This window comes from Ruditapes philippinarum, unplaced genomic scaffold (assembly GCF_026571515.1).
Source record: "Ruditapes philippinarum isolate M1 unplaced genomic scaffold, ASM2657151v2 ctg9474_1_1_1_1, whole genome shotgun sequence".
NCBI lineage: Eukaryota > Metazoa > Mollusca > Bivalvia > Venerida > Veneridae > Ruditapes > Ruditapes philippinarum.
Genome location: NW_026864745.1, coordinates 4,717 through 23,112, shown reverse-complemented (window position 1 = coordinate 23,112; position 18,396 = coordinate 4,717). Strand labels below are relative to the sequence as shown.

Genomic DNA, 18,396 nt, shown 5'->3' with positions numbered 1-18,396 from the left:
AGTCCTGTTCAAGTTACAACAGTGACTGCAATGGAAATAAGGTTTTAACCTTTTTAGTATTATCCCTGGTTTTGGTGTATGTCATGGTTCTTGTGTACATGTTTGTGTAATGTCTCACTCCATGTGTTATATTACCATGTATGTACATTATGCCAAAATAAATCTTACATTTTATCTTAACAGGGCATACAAGAAAACAGAGACAACATTCAAAGCTAAAGTTTGAACGTAGTCACTTCTAACATCGTGTTGTGGTGTAAGAACAAAACCAAATAGCTATCTTTAAAATCTAGTATGGTTTAATGCAAATAAACAGCTTAATACTGCGAACACAATATGGTTTTACACAAAATCTACAGTGTTTTTTTCCTGATAGTTTCTTACTTTCATATAGCAATTTTATAATCAATGTTGATGAATTGTATATTGTAAGAATAGTTCACAGTTTCTAGCAAAACAAAAATACCCGTAGACTTTCAACACATTTCATTAATTAAGACTTAACTTTGTGAATTACATAAATCAATCACAACCCTGAACACATTCTGGCTTTTTTAATCAACTCCACTTTCACTGTCTCCACCATTTTCTTTTATCATCTCTGAAAATGAAAAGAAAAGAATGATAACACAGGTCTTCTAACAGATCAACATATGAGCCATGCCATGACAAAACAAACATTGTGTGTTTACAACCAGCATGGATCAAGAAAAGCCTGTGCATCTGTGCAGTCTGATCAGGGTCAATGATGTTTGCTATCAGTTTCTCTACTTGTAATATAGCGTTTGTAAGTGAACAGCATGGATCCTGATCAGACTGCGCGGATCACTGGTCATGCTGGTCACAAATGCACCATATTGGTTTTGTCATGGCGCTGCTCATATCTTTAAACTTGTATTAGTTGGATACAGTTTCTATAAGATCAATGTCATTGATAAAAACTTAAAGCTGCATGTCGCCAGATGAGCCAAACAATTCCAAGAAAATTAACTTTGACAAAAATGTACTAAGAAAAGCAAAAATATTCACAGTCAAGTAATAAATTACATGTTAGATGTATTGCAAAGGATGACTGATTTTGCAGTATTAATCACCATATTTCTACTGTGTGACTAAAGCAGTAAGGGCTAATTTGTATATTTTGACCACTTTTTGGTAATTTACTTGGATTGTAAGTGCTGTTTCCAATGTGTAAATAGCTTTCTTTGTTCATTTCACAATATTTTACTTTTTAAAATATTTTCAAAATTTTCATGAAAATTAACATGAATCTGGAGGCATGATGCTTTAAAGATATATTCTGCTTGAATTTCATATTTCAAAATATAAATAATTGATACAAATGTGGTATCTATGTTATTGTGAAAAAATGTTTTAAGCACACACCAAGCAGATATATCACATTTAAACTAAAATAGGGGATGCACTATTTGTACATTCTCTTATCCAAATTAGACATATTCAGTAATAAATTTCCTAGATTTAATATACATTGTCATGATTGTGTATTTCTGAAATACAATTATTTTACTCAAGATGAGAATACTAAATAGTATAACATTTATATTTAACCAACAACACATAGAGGAAAAATTAAAGAATTATTTATGTTCACCAAATAGAGGAATGGCTCTTGTTTACAAGCAGGAATATAATGTTTTTTTAACATTAAACAATATATGCAAATATAAATACTATTATGTTTATAGTCCTATCTCTTTTATTTAATTTTGACCGACCAAACTCACATACATGTCTGAATTGCCTAAACTACTGCAGACATACAAATTATTAACCTTTCAATAACTTAACTGTTTCCTTCTTAATATTGTACCTAGTCCATGTTTCTTTTCCTTTAATGTTTACAAAGTTTATGTCACAAGAATTACAGCATTGCTTAGTAACAATTACCTTTGTATGCGAGAGCCTTTTTAATGGTTTCTTTCTGGGAGTTTTTAATTTGTCCTTCTGTCTACCTCTGCCATTGTGCCCATTATCTTCTCCATTTTTATCTGACTTTCCTGCCCTTGCCTTCAGTTTTGTTCTCGCTGACAGTACAAGTTTAACATTTGTCTCAACCTCTCCGATATTCACTTGCTCAACTTTCACTTTACCATTCACTGGGGCTATATTGTCATGATAATGATCCTTTTGTAATTTATTATCTTCATCCAAATCTGCTCCCAACTCATCCTTTTCAGATTTGATTGTCATCTTTTCTTGTTTCACAATGGGTTTTCTTTTTTGTCTGATTTTCTTCTCAGACATATTTTCAATTTCGTCAACAATTTGTTTTATTTTTCCTCTCGTAAGCCTACCATTCTGCAGATTGGGTTTTAAGTCATCAGTAAGTTTAGCTATGCCTACAGAATCCTCCTCTTTTTGTTTGCCAGATCCTGCTTTCCTCACTTTAGTTTTTGGTTTCATTTTAGTTTCATCATTGTTTTCCTCTTTACTGTCAACATTTTCTAGCTTTTGCTCCTTCTCAAGTTTCAACTGGACTGATTTAGCACGTTTGGCTCGTTTATTTTCTGAAGGTAAAGTTTCTTCTTTAAGTGTATCTCCAGCAATATCTTTCTTTTTTCTCTTAGTGGATGTCTTCTTTGTCTAAAATAGTAACAAGTTTTATAATCTATGTGTAAAAGACTTTTGACAAGTTATATTGCATTGTTTAAATGAATATAAGCCAATATATAACTAAATCTTTGAGGATTTATATGGGCCACCTGTCAAGGGTCTTCATACAGGATTTTTAATACTGCACGCTTGTTTTCTTTAAAACAAAAAATATGTTTTTTGTTTGTTTTTCTGATTGAATTTTGGCTGCCGGTCCACCTAACTGGCTTTCCTGGATAAATAATTAGTATTATTACATGCTTTTCGTTTATAGAAATATATCAGTGAAATATAAAATTGATAATTTCACTGTCAAAGCCATATGTCAATGGACTTTGAAAATATTAGAGGTATTACAAAAACTTTAAAGTATGTTCTAAGTTGAAAAAGGGGCATAATTCTGTCAAAATGCTTGATACAGTTACCTCCTCCTGTCTACAGGTTGGGGTCATGATGGTGAACAAGTGTGCAAACTTTCAAAGCCATATGTCAATGGACTTTGAAAATATTTGAGGTATTACAAAAACTTTAACATAAGTGGTTACGCTGACGCCGACACTCGGGTGACTACAATAGCTCATCTTATCGAATAGCCGAGCTAAAAAAGTGACATTCGCGTCAAGTCATTTCTAACCCAAGGCACACATATTCTATACAAATTTTGTAAAGGACCACTAGGTGATGCTATATGCCAAAATTAAAACTATGTGAACTGAATCTATATACATGTACATGTATTCCAATAAAAATCTTTATAACACACATACAACTTGTATTATATTAGTACAAAGCATCAATTATTATATATGCTCCATCATTTATTTTTGTAGAGCACAATAAAGGGTGACACTCACACAGCTTTGTACCAAGCAACAGACTTACTTACTTGGTGGTTTAAACATATTTATTTAAGCTCAATTGCAAAACAAGTTAAACAACTTATATCAATCACTTTTGAGTACGCTTCCTGGAACCAACCAGTACTGATGTCATATGAAGAAACATGGTTATGTCTCGATTAGGGCTCAAACACATGATCCGTGGGCTGAGAGGCAGACACCTTAACCACTAGTCCACCGCTCCCCATACTCAATGTCTAGAGTTGTACCAACCTGTTTGAAAATTTGTGATAATGATAGCTGGGACAGAGTAAAGAGACCACCACTGATTAAACATTAATTATTTATATTATCAATATTCTACAACATGTCTATACAAACCTGATTTTTATCATCTTCACTATCAGAAGGTTTCTTCTTTGATGATTTTCTAGCTCTTACTTTTCCATCTAAAATAAATCAATTAATCATACAATTAACATCTACACAAGGCAGTCAACATGGTTTTATATCGCTAAAAATGCTGCAGCAATCAACTTTACAAAATGGTCGACTAATTAAACGGTTAAGAAATATCTTCTTTAAAGATATCAAACTATATTATAGCAATGCTCTCTATAGATGACATCATGTCAATAAAATCTATTTGCATTGAGTTTCCAGTATCATAACAAAGGACCTTCATTTAAAGTTTTATGATGTTAGTAATTGTTTCTGTAAATGCCAGTGATGTAGGTGTAAAACAATGGCTATAATGTATACACTAGTTATATTATATATGTGAATTCCATGTGTGTTTATTAACAAGGATACTCATTCTCAAAATCTTTTTTGTGTACTGGTATGATTGTACACTTTATATACATTATACTTCATTTTTAAGTTTTACACCTTACATGTATAAAGACATGCACACCTTTTGTTACATAAATGACAACTAAAATCTGCTACTTAAATCATTGAGTGTCAAATGATAAATCACTATCCAAGAAAATCTTATCATTCTTTTATCTATGAAAAGCTATAAACACAAGTTCCCACAACAAACAACTTTAATTCCTTAAACTAGAGCCACCAGTCTATAAGCAGGGACGATAATTATTGGCTTTCCCTTGTTACCCAATGCAAAAACATCGAATGCCTGTGGTTTTTTTTTATAAAAATCTTTTTTTATTGTCAATGACATATTATTTGAATTACTCAGTATAAAAGTTTCGTCCCATATGCTGTTTTAACCGAGTTTAAACCCAATCCATCAGAAAATTACACAAATCAGAAGAATTGGAATAAAATTATGACACTGATTGTTAAAAATTTTAAAGTTAAAATCATGCTCATTTCTGGTAGTATGATGGTTTGTGAAACAGGGTCAAGGTCATTTATAAGTCAATGTTAATTTAAATTACTTCACAAAAAAGGTTTTGTCTTAAGAATTGTTTCCTTAGAGGTACTGTTCAAATCAACTCATTAATAACAAAGTTTTGACAATTTTAAGAAAATTAAATTTGACTTTGACTTTTTTGTTCTTAAAATGCTGAGCGGTTTCATGCCAAGTGTTGTTTTTTTAAAATATGAACAAACCAGTCCACAAACTAGAGCTGTCACAGGACTAAAAATTACCCCCCCCCCCCCATCATCTCCATGACACAGGATTTTCTATTTATTTTGTAACACTGGCCAAGGTATCTCAACCTGACGTGTTCTAAAAGATTCCTTTTTGGTTGATATTCTGTTTTGCTTTTTATGTATGCTTCATTATTCCAATTCTTTACAATTTGGTCCAAATAACTTCTTAAATTGGTATAACATACTATTATATTACATCAGTGTATCATACAAGCTCCATGTAGAGATACAAAACATAAGTTTCACCATTAAAAAGGTTACTATTTGTTTAGTAAGCAGGAGTTCCTTTAAATGTGTCCTTATGCCATGCCTAAAGGATTTAATTTTAATTAAAGCTGTCTTACAAACACTAACCCATGCTTCAAGACTAACCTACTTTTATATAACAAACAAAAATCAAATGGGTATTACCAGTATCCATATTGACAGTACATTTGCAATTCATATGTAAAATTGACTAAAGTGTGATGATAAAATTCAATGTTGAACAAAAGAGGTTTTGTCTGCATTATAGTGCTAATGAAAATTAAAATGAGCCGCGTCACGACAAAACCAACATAATGGGTTTGCGACCAGCATGGACCCAGACAAGCCTGCGCATCCGCGCAGTCTGATCAGGATCCATGCTGTTCGCTAACCAACCCTATTACAAGTAGAGAAACTGATAGCGAACAGCATGGATCCTGATCAGACTGTGTGGATGCGCAGGCTGGTCTGGATCAATGCTGGTCGCAAACGCACTATGTTGGTTTTTGTCGTGAAGCGGCTCAAATATGTTTTAAAAGCACTTTGAGTTATGTTAATGTGTTGAGAGTATGGTATCCTGAAAGTATCTACTTACCTACAGGTGCCATTGGACCTAATGGTCCAGAGTACCATATTGTCCTCTTGTTATGGTCAGCAATATTTTTCATACCATCTTGATAATAACACTGTAACCAGGTATTGAATGTGTTACTCTCATCTGACCGGTCTTTACCATCATACCAGGAACTTTCTACAAGAATACATACATGTATCCTGATAAATGTATTATATGAAAAATCTTCTAAAGTTTAAAGCTGTCAACATGATTATGATAATAAGCAAAATGAGAAGGATTGATTTTCTAAGCCTTATGATAGTACAACAAATGTATTATAATTACACTTGTTTAACAGTCACCCTTCCATTTATTATTATTATTTTTTTATTTTTTTTTTGGTTGGCAATAACACAGTATATGTCTTCTGGCAGTTTTCCAACTTTACTGGTAAACCGTAAAGGAAGACCTCCGGTGTCCTTTTGTGCATTATTTCAGGCACAAACAGGCCCATAAGTAGAACCTTGGACATTTCTTATACAGGCTGTCAACCAGGTCATATCCAAAATAAAGCAGGATTATAGGAATATTTTAGCAGGAAATATAGGAGTTTGTGGACCATTTTGAGGCAAAAAAATAGGAGTTTTCAACTTAAATTGTTTAACTTACCAATGCTTTTATAAATGTAAATTATTCTTACCTTTACACATACTGTTTCAACAACAAGAACTGTTGGAGGAGAGTATTTGCTCGACTATTCGGAAGGTTGTCACAAGGGTGTTTTATTGAGTATTATAATACTAATTACCTATGAATACATAAAATTGACAGAAAAGGTACAAAGTAAATCACTGCTTTATTATTATGAATGCATAAATTGTCCCAAAAAAGGCACACACCCTTCAGTAGTTAAGGAGATAACAGCTTACAAGCAAAACTTTACCATGAATTTCTAAGTTGAACAAGGGTGCCATAGTCACAAAATACGCCCGTTTACGAAAAAGCTTTAGATGGAGATGGGGGCATTATGGATAAGTGTTATCTAGCAAGCAAGTTTTTATTCTTGGCACTGTGTTGTTAAATGAACCTTAAAACAAATCAATAGGGAAGATATGCACAGAATGTGTGACCTTGACCTTGGTTGCAGGGACCTGAATTTTATGCACGGCACTCAGCCTCACAATGATGAACATTTGTGCCAAATTATATTGAAATCCCTCTATGCATGTAGAAGTTTTGCTCCAGACAAGTGTTTTTCTATGAGCTCTAACTGTGACCTTCACCTTTGACCTAGAGACTTGGTTTATGTGCAGGGCACTACGTCTCATGGTGGTGAACAATTCTATAAAAGTAACATTAAAATTCCTCCATGCATGTAGAAAATATGCTCCGACAACATCTGGATATTTAAACATCTCCAGTGACCTTGACCTTGCAAATATTAACCTAAATTAAATGTGTAACACCTGTAGTCATGATAGTTACCATTTGTGCTACAATCCATCAATAAATGATGACTCAATGGTCCCTATAACCATCTTCAAATTTTTATCTGAACTTTGACCTCTAAGTGTAACCTTGACTTTGGTCGCAGGGATCTGAATTTTGCATGCGACACTCAGCCTCACAATGGTGAACATTTGTGCCAAGTTATATTGAAAACCCCCTATGAATGTAGAAGTTTTGCTCCGGACAAGCGTTTTTCAATGAGCTCTAAGTGTGACCTTGACCTTTGACCTGGAGACCTGGATCATGCATGGAGCAATACATATCATGGTGGTGAACATTTCCATAAAGTATTATCAAAATTCTTCCATACATGTATGAGATATGCTCCAGACAAAATCTGGATATTTCACCATCTTTAGTGACCTTGACCTTGCATATATTGACCTAAAGTACATGTGTCACAGCTGTAGTCATTATAATGACCATTTGTGTTACAATCCCTCAATAAATGATGATTAAATCGTCCCTATACACATCTTCATATTTTTATCTTTTTTTAAACGATAAAAAGTACATGTAATTTAATAACTAAAAAATTCTGATTTAAGATTTTATTCTAGGGAAATACATTTCATTACAATTCTTAATCTTTGAATGAGCTGAACTGATATTTACTTGAAAATTAAAATATAATTAAATTTCTATGAGAAAGTATTTACATTTGATAAGGTAATTACTGTATGATCTTTATGAACAAATACCAAGTCTACAGAACACCATAGTTATCACAGTTAAGAATCTTGACCAATGAATGAAACATGTGTAAATAAATGTTACATTCTTTACAACATACTCAAGTCCAAGAAAGAGGATTATTTCATGCCCTTTGATTAAATTCTATTTTTAGATCAAGGGGAGTAATTGTGTAAGTCATTTATGAACAAAGTAATAACTTTGTTGTCTCCCTTTGATTAAATTCTATTTACAAAATCTGGATATTTCATCATCATTTAGTGACCTTGACCTTGTATATATTGACCTAAATTATATGTATCACAGCCATAGTCTTGATAATGACCATTTGTGTTACAAATCCCTCAATTAATGATGACTAAATGGTCCATATACATATCTTCATATTTTTATCTGAACTTTGACCTCTATGTGTGACCTTGACCTTGGCCGCAAGGACCTGAATCTTGCACGCGACACTCCGCCTCACAATGGTGAACATTTGTGCCAAGTAATATTGAAATCCCTCTATACATGTGGAAGTTTTGCTCCGGACAAGCATTTTTCAATGAGCTCTAAGTGTGACCTTGACCTTTGACCTAGAGACCTGGTTCATGTGCGCGACACTGCTCCTCATAGTGGTGAACATTTATATGAAGTTTCATTAAAATCCCTCCATACATGTAGGAGATATGCTCCGGACAAAATTGGACGCCGCCCCGCCCCGCCCCCGCCCGCCGACCGCCCGCCCGCCGCCGCCAGGGGCGTTCCCATAATACGTCCCGTTTTTCAAACGGGCGTATAAAAAGGGGAGAAAAATCAGCCTAAATGCAAGATAGAATTATGGATCTTTTCAGTGACCTACATTTATGACCCCTAAATGCAAATGTGAAGTTTAAATAAATATCTTCAATAGTTATTGAGATATGTAAAACTTGCATGTAAACATTAACCAAGAGACTAAGTAGAAAAGGGATATGAATCAGCCTAAATGCAAGATAGAGTTATGGAACTTGGTGGTCAGTGACATACAATTATGACCCTCCAATTATGACCCTAAGTACATGTGTAAAGTTTCAAGTAAATATCTTTGAAAGACCTTTAACCTTTAACCAAAATTTCTAAGTTTCAAAGGGGCAAATAATTCTGCAAATATTGCAGGCAGAGTTATGCAAAGTTTCAAGTAAATATCTTTGAAGACCTTAACCAAAATTTCTAAATTTCAAAGGGGCAAATAATTCTGCAAATATTGCAGGCAGAGTTATGCAATTTTGCAAACTGATGTACATTGTTACTATAAACAAGTATTGTAAATTTCAATAGAATATCTCAAGCAATAATTGAGATATTTGACTTTACAAAAAAGTTACAGCAAAGCATGACCATCATCTGAATGGTCACCTGAAATAAAGTTGACATACTGATGCACTGCTTTTCATGGTGACCATGTAGATGGCTATGAGGAGCACAGCAGCCATAGACATTCTCTTACCTGTAAAATACAAAAGGCCAAAAGCAGTACCAAAATTAAATCTCTTTGAATTTCTCGGCAATATATTTTTAAAAAAATATAGGAAAAATATTCAAAATATAGGAGAATATAGGAAAAATAGGAGGTTTTTTAAAATATAGGATTCCAACCCAAAATAAAGGAGTTTTATAGGAATATAGGAATTGGTTGACAGCCTGCATAAGCTAGCTGGATAGCTTCCTCACATGAAAACATTCAAATTCCCTGTTGGGATTCAAGCCCACAGCTGTTACAGTAAGGGCAAAAGTTTAATTAACAACCTTAACCAGCCAGGGACCCTTTTTAACAGATTCAAAAATTCTTTATAAAACAAAAGGTTTAAACTAAATTTTTTTTGTAGCACTTTTTTTAAACCTCTATACTTATGTAGGAATGTCATAAAGAAAAAATAGGGCTTAAACCCCAAATTTATTACAAAAAAACTAAGAAAAAACATATTTGACCTAAAAACTTTAAGTATTTTGTAAAAGCACTCACATTACTTTCACAAAATAAAGTTTTTAAAACTTGTTGCAGGTGTTGAAATTTGTTCCAAAATTTTTTCTAATATAGGTCAATATATAAAGATTAAGTTAAAGGTGAATTTTTTACTTTTGCCAACCAAAAAAAAATTTTATTTTGAACTTATTTTTTAACCCATTTTTTGCGATCCTGTTAACTTATGAAGTTATGATACACATGAGTTAATGGTTTAAAGCATATGACAACACTAAAATTTTATAGATTTACAATTTTATACAGTATATTTTACAAGTTATAGCTGTGTGAGCTATAACTTATTATATCTCCAATTTAAATCATAACATCAAGTTACAGAGATATGATATATTACTGCATGTTTGTTACTTGTTTTCCATTGGATAATCATGATGTTTATATCATCTCCATACACAAATGCAGTCTGTTTATAAAATTATTTAATTTTTTCTCATATATAGAGGATATTAAATGAGTGTAAGTTTAGTACTGAATTTATTGCACGAGTTGAATAAAATTATATTATGCGAGCCTTTGGCGAGCATAATATTATTTTATTCAACGAGTGCAATAAATTCAGTAATGAACTTATTAATACACGAAATTTAATATTCTATTTATCACATACCCAAAATAAAGACCGTTTAAAGTGAAATAAGGGTCATTTTTCATTGACGTGCTTGTAGTATAACGCTAACATTTAGCGCGTCTTTACATTATGTTTGTATAACGCTAATGACGTCACCTCAAAATATATGCACGGCCGTGCAATACCATATTTACGGAGTCACAAAATCGGCACGGGTATGTGATAAAAAGGAATTTTGCAGTATAACATATTCATTATAAAGATTCTTGATAATCAATATGGTCATAAAATGTATAAATGATAATTTACAATATAACCCTTGCCTTTATAGGGTCAAATAACCTGGCAAAAATATTTATAACCAATATTATAATACTGCACATTTGTAACGTCAATTTTTATTGGATAATCATGATGTTTGTATAGTTTTATATACACGGCTGCTGTCGATTCATGAAGAAATCTTACTTTTTTTCTATAAAAATGATGCTTGCTGTATTATAAATTCGTTATAAAGATTGTTGACAGGTTACATGCCCGTATATAAACGGCTGTTTGCAATATAACCCTCGCCAAACAGCTTGGGTTATATTTACAAAAAGCCGTTTCGTTTATATACGGCCATATAACCTGTCAACAATCTTTAAAACTAATATTATAACCTGACTTACCTAGTGCTATAACTTCATGTGGTAAAATATGACATAATTGTAAAATATCAGGCTCCTCTGACTTTATATCATCTGCACATTCTGCCAGTGGCTCAAGTACACTGCGTGCTTGCACAAATGGAGGAATCTTCATTCTAATAACAAAAGAAAACAAAAGTAAACAATACATTAATTCATATAAACACAAAAAGGGCTGGAAATGGAATAATCTAATAATCTTACATTAGCTGCTGGTACTAATAAATAATCTAGCTAAAGGGTATCTGTCTAATGGAGTCATCCGACTCAATGCAAAATCTGGCTTTAAAATTATTTGATGAGCAATGTTTACTGATTTCAATGTACATGTATATACTGTATACATGCTGAGTTTCAATACAATCAAATTTGTTGCTTTTTTGGGGTCCGGCTTTATGTCGCACCAACACAGGGGCTTTACTGGTCAAGGAAGAACCCAGGCTCAAATTTATACCTTCAAAATATGCTCTTTGATATGTTACAAAGGACCATCACTCAAAATCCCCCAGGTTGATTTGATGAAACTTAATAATCCTGATATCCCTAATCAAATCATAACTCCTGCCAAGCTTTAAAAAATTAGACACATGGATTCAGATGGTTGGTCAAGCAGAAGATCATGGACAAGGCCATTCCAATATCTCCTTTCTGATTTCATTTAGTGAAAATAAAAACTTTATGTGTTGCTCATGATATCTTGGGAGAAAAATAGCCCACAGTGTAAATGCTGGTCAGACTCACTGTATGCATGTGTTGACATACCTGGTTCTATACTAGTGGTGAAGGTTCATCAGTTTTGGTTCCAGCAGGTTAAGGACTCTGTCCAAATAGAAGTTAAGTACATACCTGTGAAGTATTTCTGCACGCAGGTAATTTCCAATACCATTAAAGTATTTCTGGTTTAGTAGTACCTCACAGATTGGTTTGTTGAAAGCAGATGCATTCAGGTTCTGTAAAACATTGTTCCTGAAAAAATCAAAACTAATGGTATAAAGTTAAAGAATATATATTAATTAAACTGCCTGCACAGTCAACCTGTTCTGGAAGGATTTCAATATTAACTTTTTTCGTACCAGCAACAGTCTTACTGACACAGGTACTTAACTATAGGACTTGTCAGCCCACTGAATTTAACTTTATACAAGATGTAATTTGTTAGTCAAGATCAGCAGTTTCTCACTTGTATGTTCTTTTCAAAAATTGGATCAGATTTGTTTGCACAAAAACATAGCAACTTGAGAACAGGACACAACCACAACCTGAACTGAATTCTAACAATACATGCATTTTTTTACCTACTGAACTGTCCGAACATAGAAGAACTGCAAGCGTAAATAATATCACTGTCGACAATCTATTCTTAGACATGTACTGTATGTGCGATTGTGACATAACCATTAAAACTGCGATGCACTAAAAATAAGTACCGAAACAAATCAGGCACAATTTGGCTTGATATCAACTATGGCAGCATTGGCATGTTGATCTTGTCACGGATTTATAAATGTAATTAAGATCCGTGATGTTGTGTAAGAATCAAAGTAGTATATCCCAAGCAGTGATTTTATATATAGCTTAATAAAATCACTGCTTGTCGTTCAGATGCGCAGCATTATATCACTCGGGCTACATCTTCGTGATATAATTTCTTGCAACTCCAAACAGTGATTTTCTTTTATAGCTATAAAATCACTGTTAGGTATACAGTGTACGATGTATTATTTCTTATTCTAACACGACCCGCATTTTTCCCTATTGAACATAGAAGAACCGAAAGTGTGTGTTATTATGCAATAGAGTCACTGTTTGACGCTCTATATTTAGACATGTGACGTAATCATTATACATGTGACGTAACCACTATAAAATCCGACGCGCTGACAATAAGTACGGAAACAAATCAGGCGCAATTTTGCTTAATAGCAGGTACGGCAGCATTTTTTTGTTTATGTCGTGTTAGAATCGAAATAACATATCCAAAATCGGTGATTTTATCGCTGGATAACATCACTGTTTGTCGTTCGGTTGCGCATCATTATATCACTCAGGCTACGCCCTCGTGATATAATTCCTCGCATCCGAACTCCAAACAGTGATGTTATTGAGCGATAAAATCACAGTTTGGGATATATTATTTCTTAAATATATTATATATATTATAAACAGTGTATTACCTGAAGTTTGAGTAATCAAACAGAACACATGGTCCTCTATCTTTCACTGAAAAATCTGCACCCGGAGTCCACTTTCCAAATCTCATGTAATCTATAAAACTGAGCACACTGGCTGGTTGTGAGTCACATGTGAAGAAATTGAGATGGGCATGCTTTTGTAACTCGTTAGCTTCATGAAAATCAAACTTTCCAGCCAAACCAAAAGTAAAAAGAATATCTAGAGTATTTGTCTGTGATTTGCTTAATTTTTTGTCTCCGTCCGCATTTGTTGTTTCTGTCAGGGTTATTTTAATTTCTTTCCCGCGAGATGAAGATGAAATTATATATTTTTCTGCTGGGGGATTCACGTTTGGATTTTTGCTGATTTCTGATTTCAGAACCTTACCAAAAACTCGACCCTTGCACATGTGATTAATAAATCTACTCGCAATATGTAATTCCGGCCCTTCTGGCATCTTCAAGAAGCTGATGGCAGCGTTATTTGATATACAAAAAAACTTACATACATGTACACACTAAATTTGTGTTTACATAAGATAGTATTGGCTGGTTCCCGAATTCGTCAATGAATTGGTTTCCCGCAAAGTTCGAAAAGAAGGGACTATTTGCCGTTTGTCACGGTCCGGTTAAAGCAAATTAAAGCTGTTGGAAATTTTTTGAATTTCAAATACAATTTTATACTTGTAATACAAATAGACTGGTAATTAAAGAATTGAATGTAACACTGTAAAGAAATTATCAAGGAGATGAAAAACTTAAATTATATACATAATAGCTACATATTATTATTAACTATTGGTCAGTCCCAAAAATTGCCATTTCTCAGGGAAAATTTCACATTCAGCTACTTTCTTCGGGTCATAAGCATCTAACTTGTTCTAAAACTTTTTTTAAACATTATAAAACTCATGTTTGCCCTTTCTAAAGGAGAGAAAAACGTGTTTCTGAGGCATCATAAATTTAATGTCCTTCATACGTCCATCAGACTTTATGTCCAACAATAAATAATTCCAGTACACGTGATAACATCTTTCAACTTTCTTAACACCGCATGACTAAAAAAAAATGAAACGACATTCGTGATTAACACGGAGACTTGATTTGTTTGTGTCTAACGACACACACCCATACGATTATACCATCTCGAAAGTAATAATGAACAGGCATAAATTATAAGTTCATATCATATTAAATCTTAGGACACAAGCTTATTTCCTTTTATATCATGGCGGATATGGTTATTCATAAAAATAGGGATGGATATTATAGTTCGTTAAATACGGCTTTGTCCCAATTTGATTTCCATTCAGATGAAATAAGTTTACTTATTTTCTTTCCCGTACACAAACACAGTCCTGAGATGGTCAATGGACGACAATTAAGGCGGGACAAACTGGGGAATATTGTAAAAATCGAAATAATAAGTAATACATTATGTCCTCTTCTCTAAACAATGTACATCTAGCAAACATAAGTATATTATGCTTATCAAATATTACAAACAAAATACTCCGTTCAAAGCATTTTACGTAGAAAATAGTTTTGCGTGTTACTACTGCAATTAAGTTCTTTTTCACATACATGTATAGTATAATTTTGAAATGATCGATATAAATGGCGAAAGAATACAAGAATAATCTCAAATGAACCCGTTTACTAGAGATTGTAAAATAGCAATATATATATTTTTTAAAGACGCCATTTACTACAGATTGCAAAAGAGCACAATCAACAATTACTAGGATGTATGCAAATATTTCTTTGTACTCAATACTAATAATGCTGCACTTATTCTTGTATAGCTTTTGACTTATTTAGTATCGACCAGGCTTTAACTGATATTTGTGTTTGAAATTATATGTTCCCAAATAGAATGAAGTATATCAAATTTTAATTTGGTAAATCGACTTAATTTAATCAGTCTGGTAAATCGACAGTTTAATAAAAATAATTTCAAACACTAAATTGGTTTATGTTTATTAGAAAAAATTTATCAAATTAAATTGACCGAACGCTGTGCCTTTCTTGATCAATTGAATTTTGGAAATGGTTTCTTATAAACACTAAAGAACCTGTATTGCGCGTACTTAACGCACGGAACGCCGGTTCTTTTACCTTTCACCTTCATACGTTTGCTGAAGTAATGAACGCAATGTCTCCCCAAATATTACCCTTCATTACAGCGTATAAACAAAATATAAAGACTTGCATTCAACGGACAAGACATGAAATCCACAACTAGTGCAGTGCCGTTGGGACAGTTGTTTGTGAGACGGGACGATTCATTCTATTATTTCCATTGATATATGCTGCTTTTGAAAAAGCAGGTGCAAGAGAGCTTGATACATATTTCTCTGTATATAGTGTCAATATTGGCTGAACAGAACCAATGCATCATTGTTTTGAAATTTCGAATACTCTTTTGTGGAGTCCCTCTAATAATAATCAGCCATTATCAGTAAATATATCACTTCAATATAGATCAAATGAACATAAGCTTGCATGTGTTTTCTCATTGTTATTAGTTTTTCCTACACCAATATTTACAAAGTTCATCTGGGTGTTGAAAGCGAATAAAACACGGTGGTTTTTGATGTCAGACACAAGAAGTTTGCAACGTGAAACAAATTTTAGTTCAAGTCTTACGTTTTGAAAGATAATTATCTGCAGATACACCCATATGTCCAATATTCACAAAGAAAAGATCACATGCAGCATCTCAAAATTGAAAAATGGTTATGCATAGCCGAAACGTCTGCAATAAATAACTACTGAATATTCGTGTTTGTGTGGCTTGTTTGTTTATTATATATTTCGACAAAACCTTACACAATTATTTTCATTCCTGATAATGTACTATACTCACCTAAGTAATTTTGCAGTACCATCAGCATGATAAAAAAACACCCGTGAAGTTTGGAGACCGACTAAAGATCTGTTACAAACAGACCAAAACATTATGCCCTCCCGATCTATAGATCCTGGGACGGGGGATATGAAATTCTGAAATAATTTTAGCATATTGGGCAGTGAAAGATTTCAGAACAATTGACAGTGCACCAGGATTTGCAATTACCCTTATCCCGCTTATATCTTTAATAGATTTGTCATCATATATGTACTAAATTTTTAATGGCAAATGAGATTCCCTGATTTCAGTTTAAAATTATAAACTGACCAATGAAAATTTTACGTATATTCAGTTCTTCCCTGTAAACGTTACAGGAAGTCAAACCGTTCTCAGACTGACTTCGTCCGAAAAGCAAAGGACGGCCAATCTTTGGCTCCGTGTCTATAATCTCCTATTTTATTAAGATACATACCCAGCAAACACATGACGTTGGATCAACGTTCGATAGACGTTGGACTCCAACGTTGGATAGACGTTAGATTTTGGTTGTATATGAAAGTTTTTAGACGTCAGAACCCGACGTCAATCCAACGTCAAAAATGACATAAATCCAACAATTTTTCAACGTGATTCCAACCAATTTCCAACGTGATTCCAACCAGTTTTCAACGTAATTCCAACCAGTTTCCAACGTGATTCCAACCAGTTTTCAACGTAATTCCAACCAGTTTCCAACGTGATTCCAACCAGTTTCCAACGTAATTCCAACCAGTTTTCATTATGCTGTTCTAACCAGTAACTTACGTAATTCCAACCAGTTTCCAAAGTTATTCCAAACAGTAACTGTCAATTACAACCAGTTACTAACATAAATCCATAGTTTTCAGTCAAACACTGACTAACATTTGTGCAAACAATTCACAATAAAAAGACAACAAAGATTTTTCATATTCAAAAATGTTTTAAGTCTTTATTAAAATATAATAATAACAATTTAGCAATATAACAAATGTAAAAGATGATGCTTTATCCATCAAAAACAACTGACATATAAAATAATTAAAAACAAGAGGGCCATGATGGCCCTGAAATTGCTCACCTGTATATAGGTTCCTTGGCCAAGGCCAAATTTAAACCAGAGTTTTTTTTTTAACATACTTGGTCGACACCCATTAGAAGATGGTTCATGCTAAATATCTTAGCTCTAGCTCTTTGGGGTTTTTAAAAGATTTTAATTTTTACTATATACATTAAAGGAAAAACAATGACCTCCCTGGGGCGGGGCCAATTTTTACCCCGGGGCTTTTATTTGAACAAACTTGGTAGACAACCATTAAGGTGCTTCACGCTTTATATCTAAGCTCTAGCTATTGGGTTTTTTTAAGAAGATTTTTTAAGTTTTACTATATACAAAGAAGGAAAATCAATGACCCCCTGGGGCGGGGCAAATTTTGACCCCAGGACATTTACTTGAACAAACTTGGTAGACACTGACTAGATGTTTCATGTCAAATAATTAAGCTCTAGCTCTTTTGGTTTTCTAGAAGAAGATATTTTAAGTTTGCCATGGCAACTAGAGTTCTGCTTGGAATAAAAATTTTTGAACAAGTTTTAAAGTACAATACCAAAGGAACATTCCTGTGAAGTTTGGATAAAATTGGCTTAGCGGTTAATGAGGAGATGTTGTTTAAAGAAAAAGTTTACGATGGACGATTGACAAAAAGCGATCACAAAAGCTCACCATGTCACTTTGTGACCGGTGAGCTCAAAACCCACAACATCTTATTTTTGTCCATATCAAATAATCAAACTACTTTATTCTATTAAAAATTAAATCAATTAATAGTCTTTGTATGCTATACCAAAAAGTAGCATATGCGAAATACACAGTTCTTGGTGATGAACAAGAGCCATTGCCGGGCGGAGGCAACACTCAACTCTTTCTACACATCACCATTGGTAAACATATCAATGATCATTAATAAAAACATTCAATATAGGGCATTTAATTAAAAGTTGCG

The 18,396-nt window shown here is 33.3% G+C and overlaps 1 protein-coding gene across 1 annotated transcript; it reads right to left on the bottom strand.

Moving 5' to 3' along the window:
* Positions 1-281: 281 nt before the first annotated feature.
* On the bottom strand, positions 282-14,080 carry LOC132726690 (endonuclease 8-like 1). The gene is made up of 7 exons (XM_060712037.1): positions 13,525-14,080; positions 12,197-12,316; positions 11,333-11,466; positions 5,923-6,078; positions 3,837-3,904; positions 1,912-2,607; positions 282-601 (listed from the first exon to the last, which is right to left on the bottom strand). Exons 1-7 carry the CDS (start codon positions 13,977-13,979, stop codon positions 596-598), a joined length of 1,635 nt encoding a protein of 544 aa, XP_060568020.1. The 5' UTR covers positions 13,980-14,080; the 3' UTR covers positions 282-595.
* Positions 14,081-18,396: the final 4,316 nt, after the last annotated feature.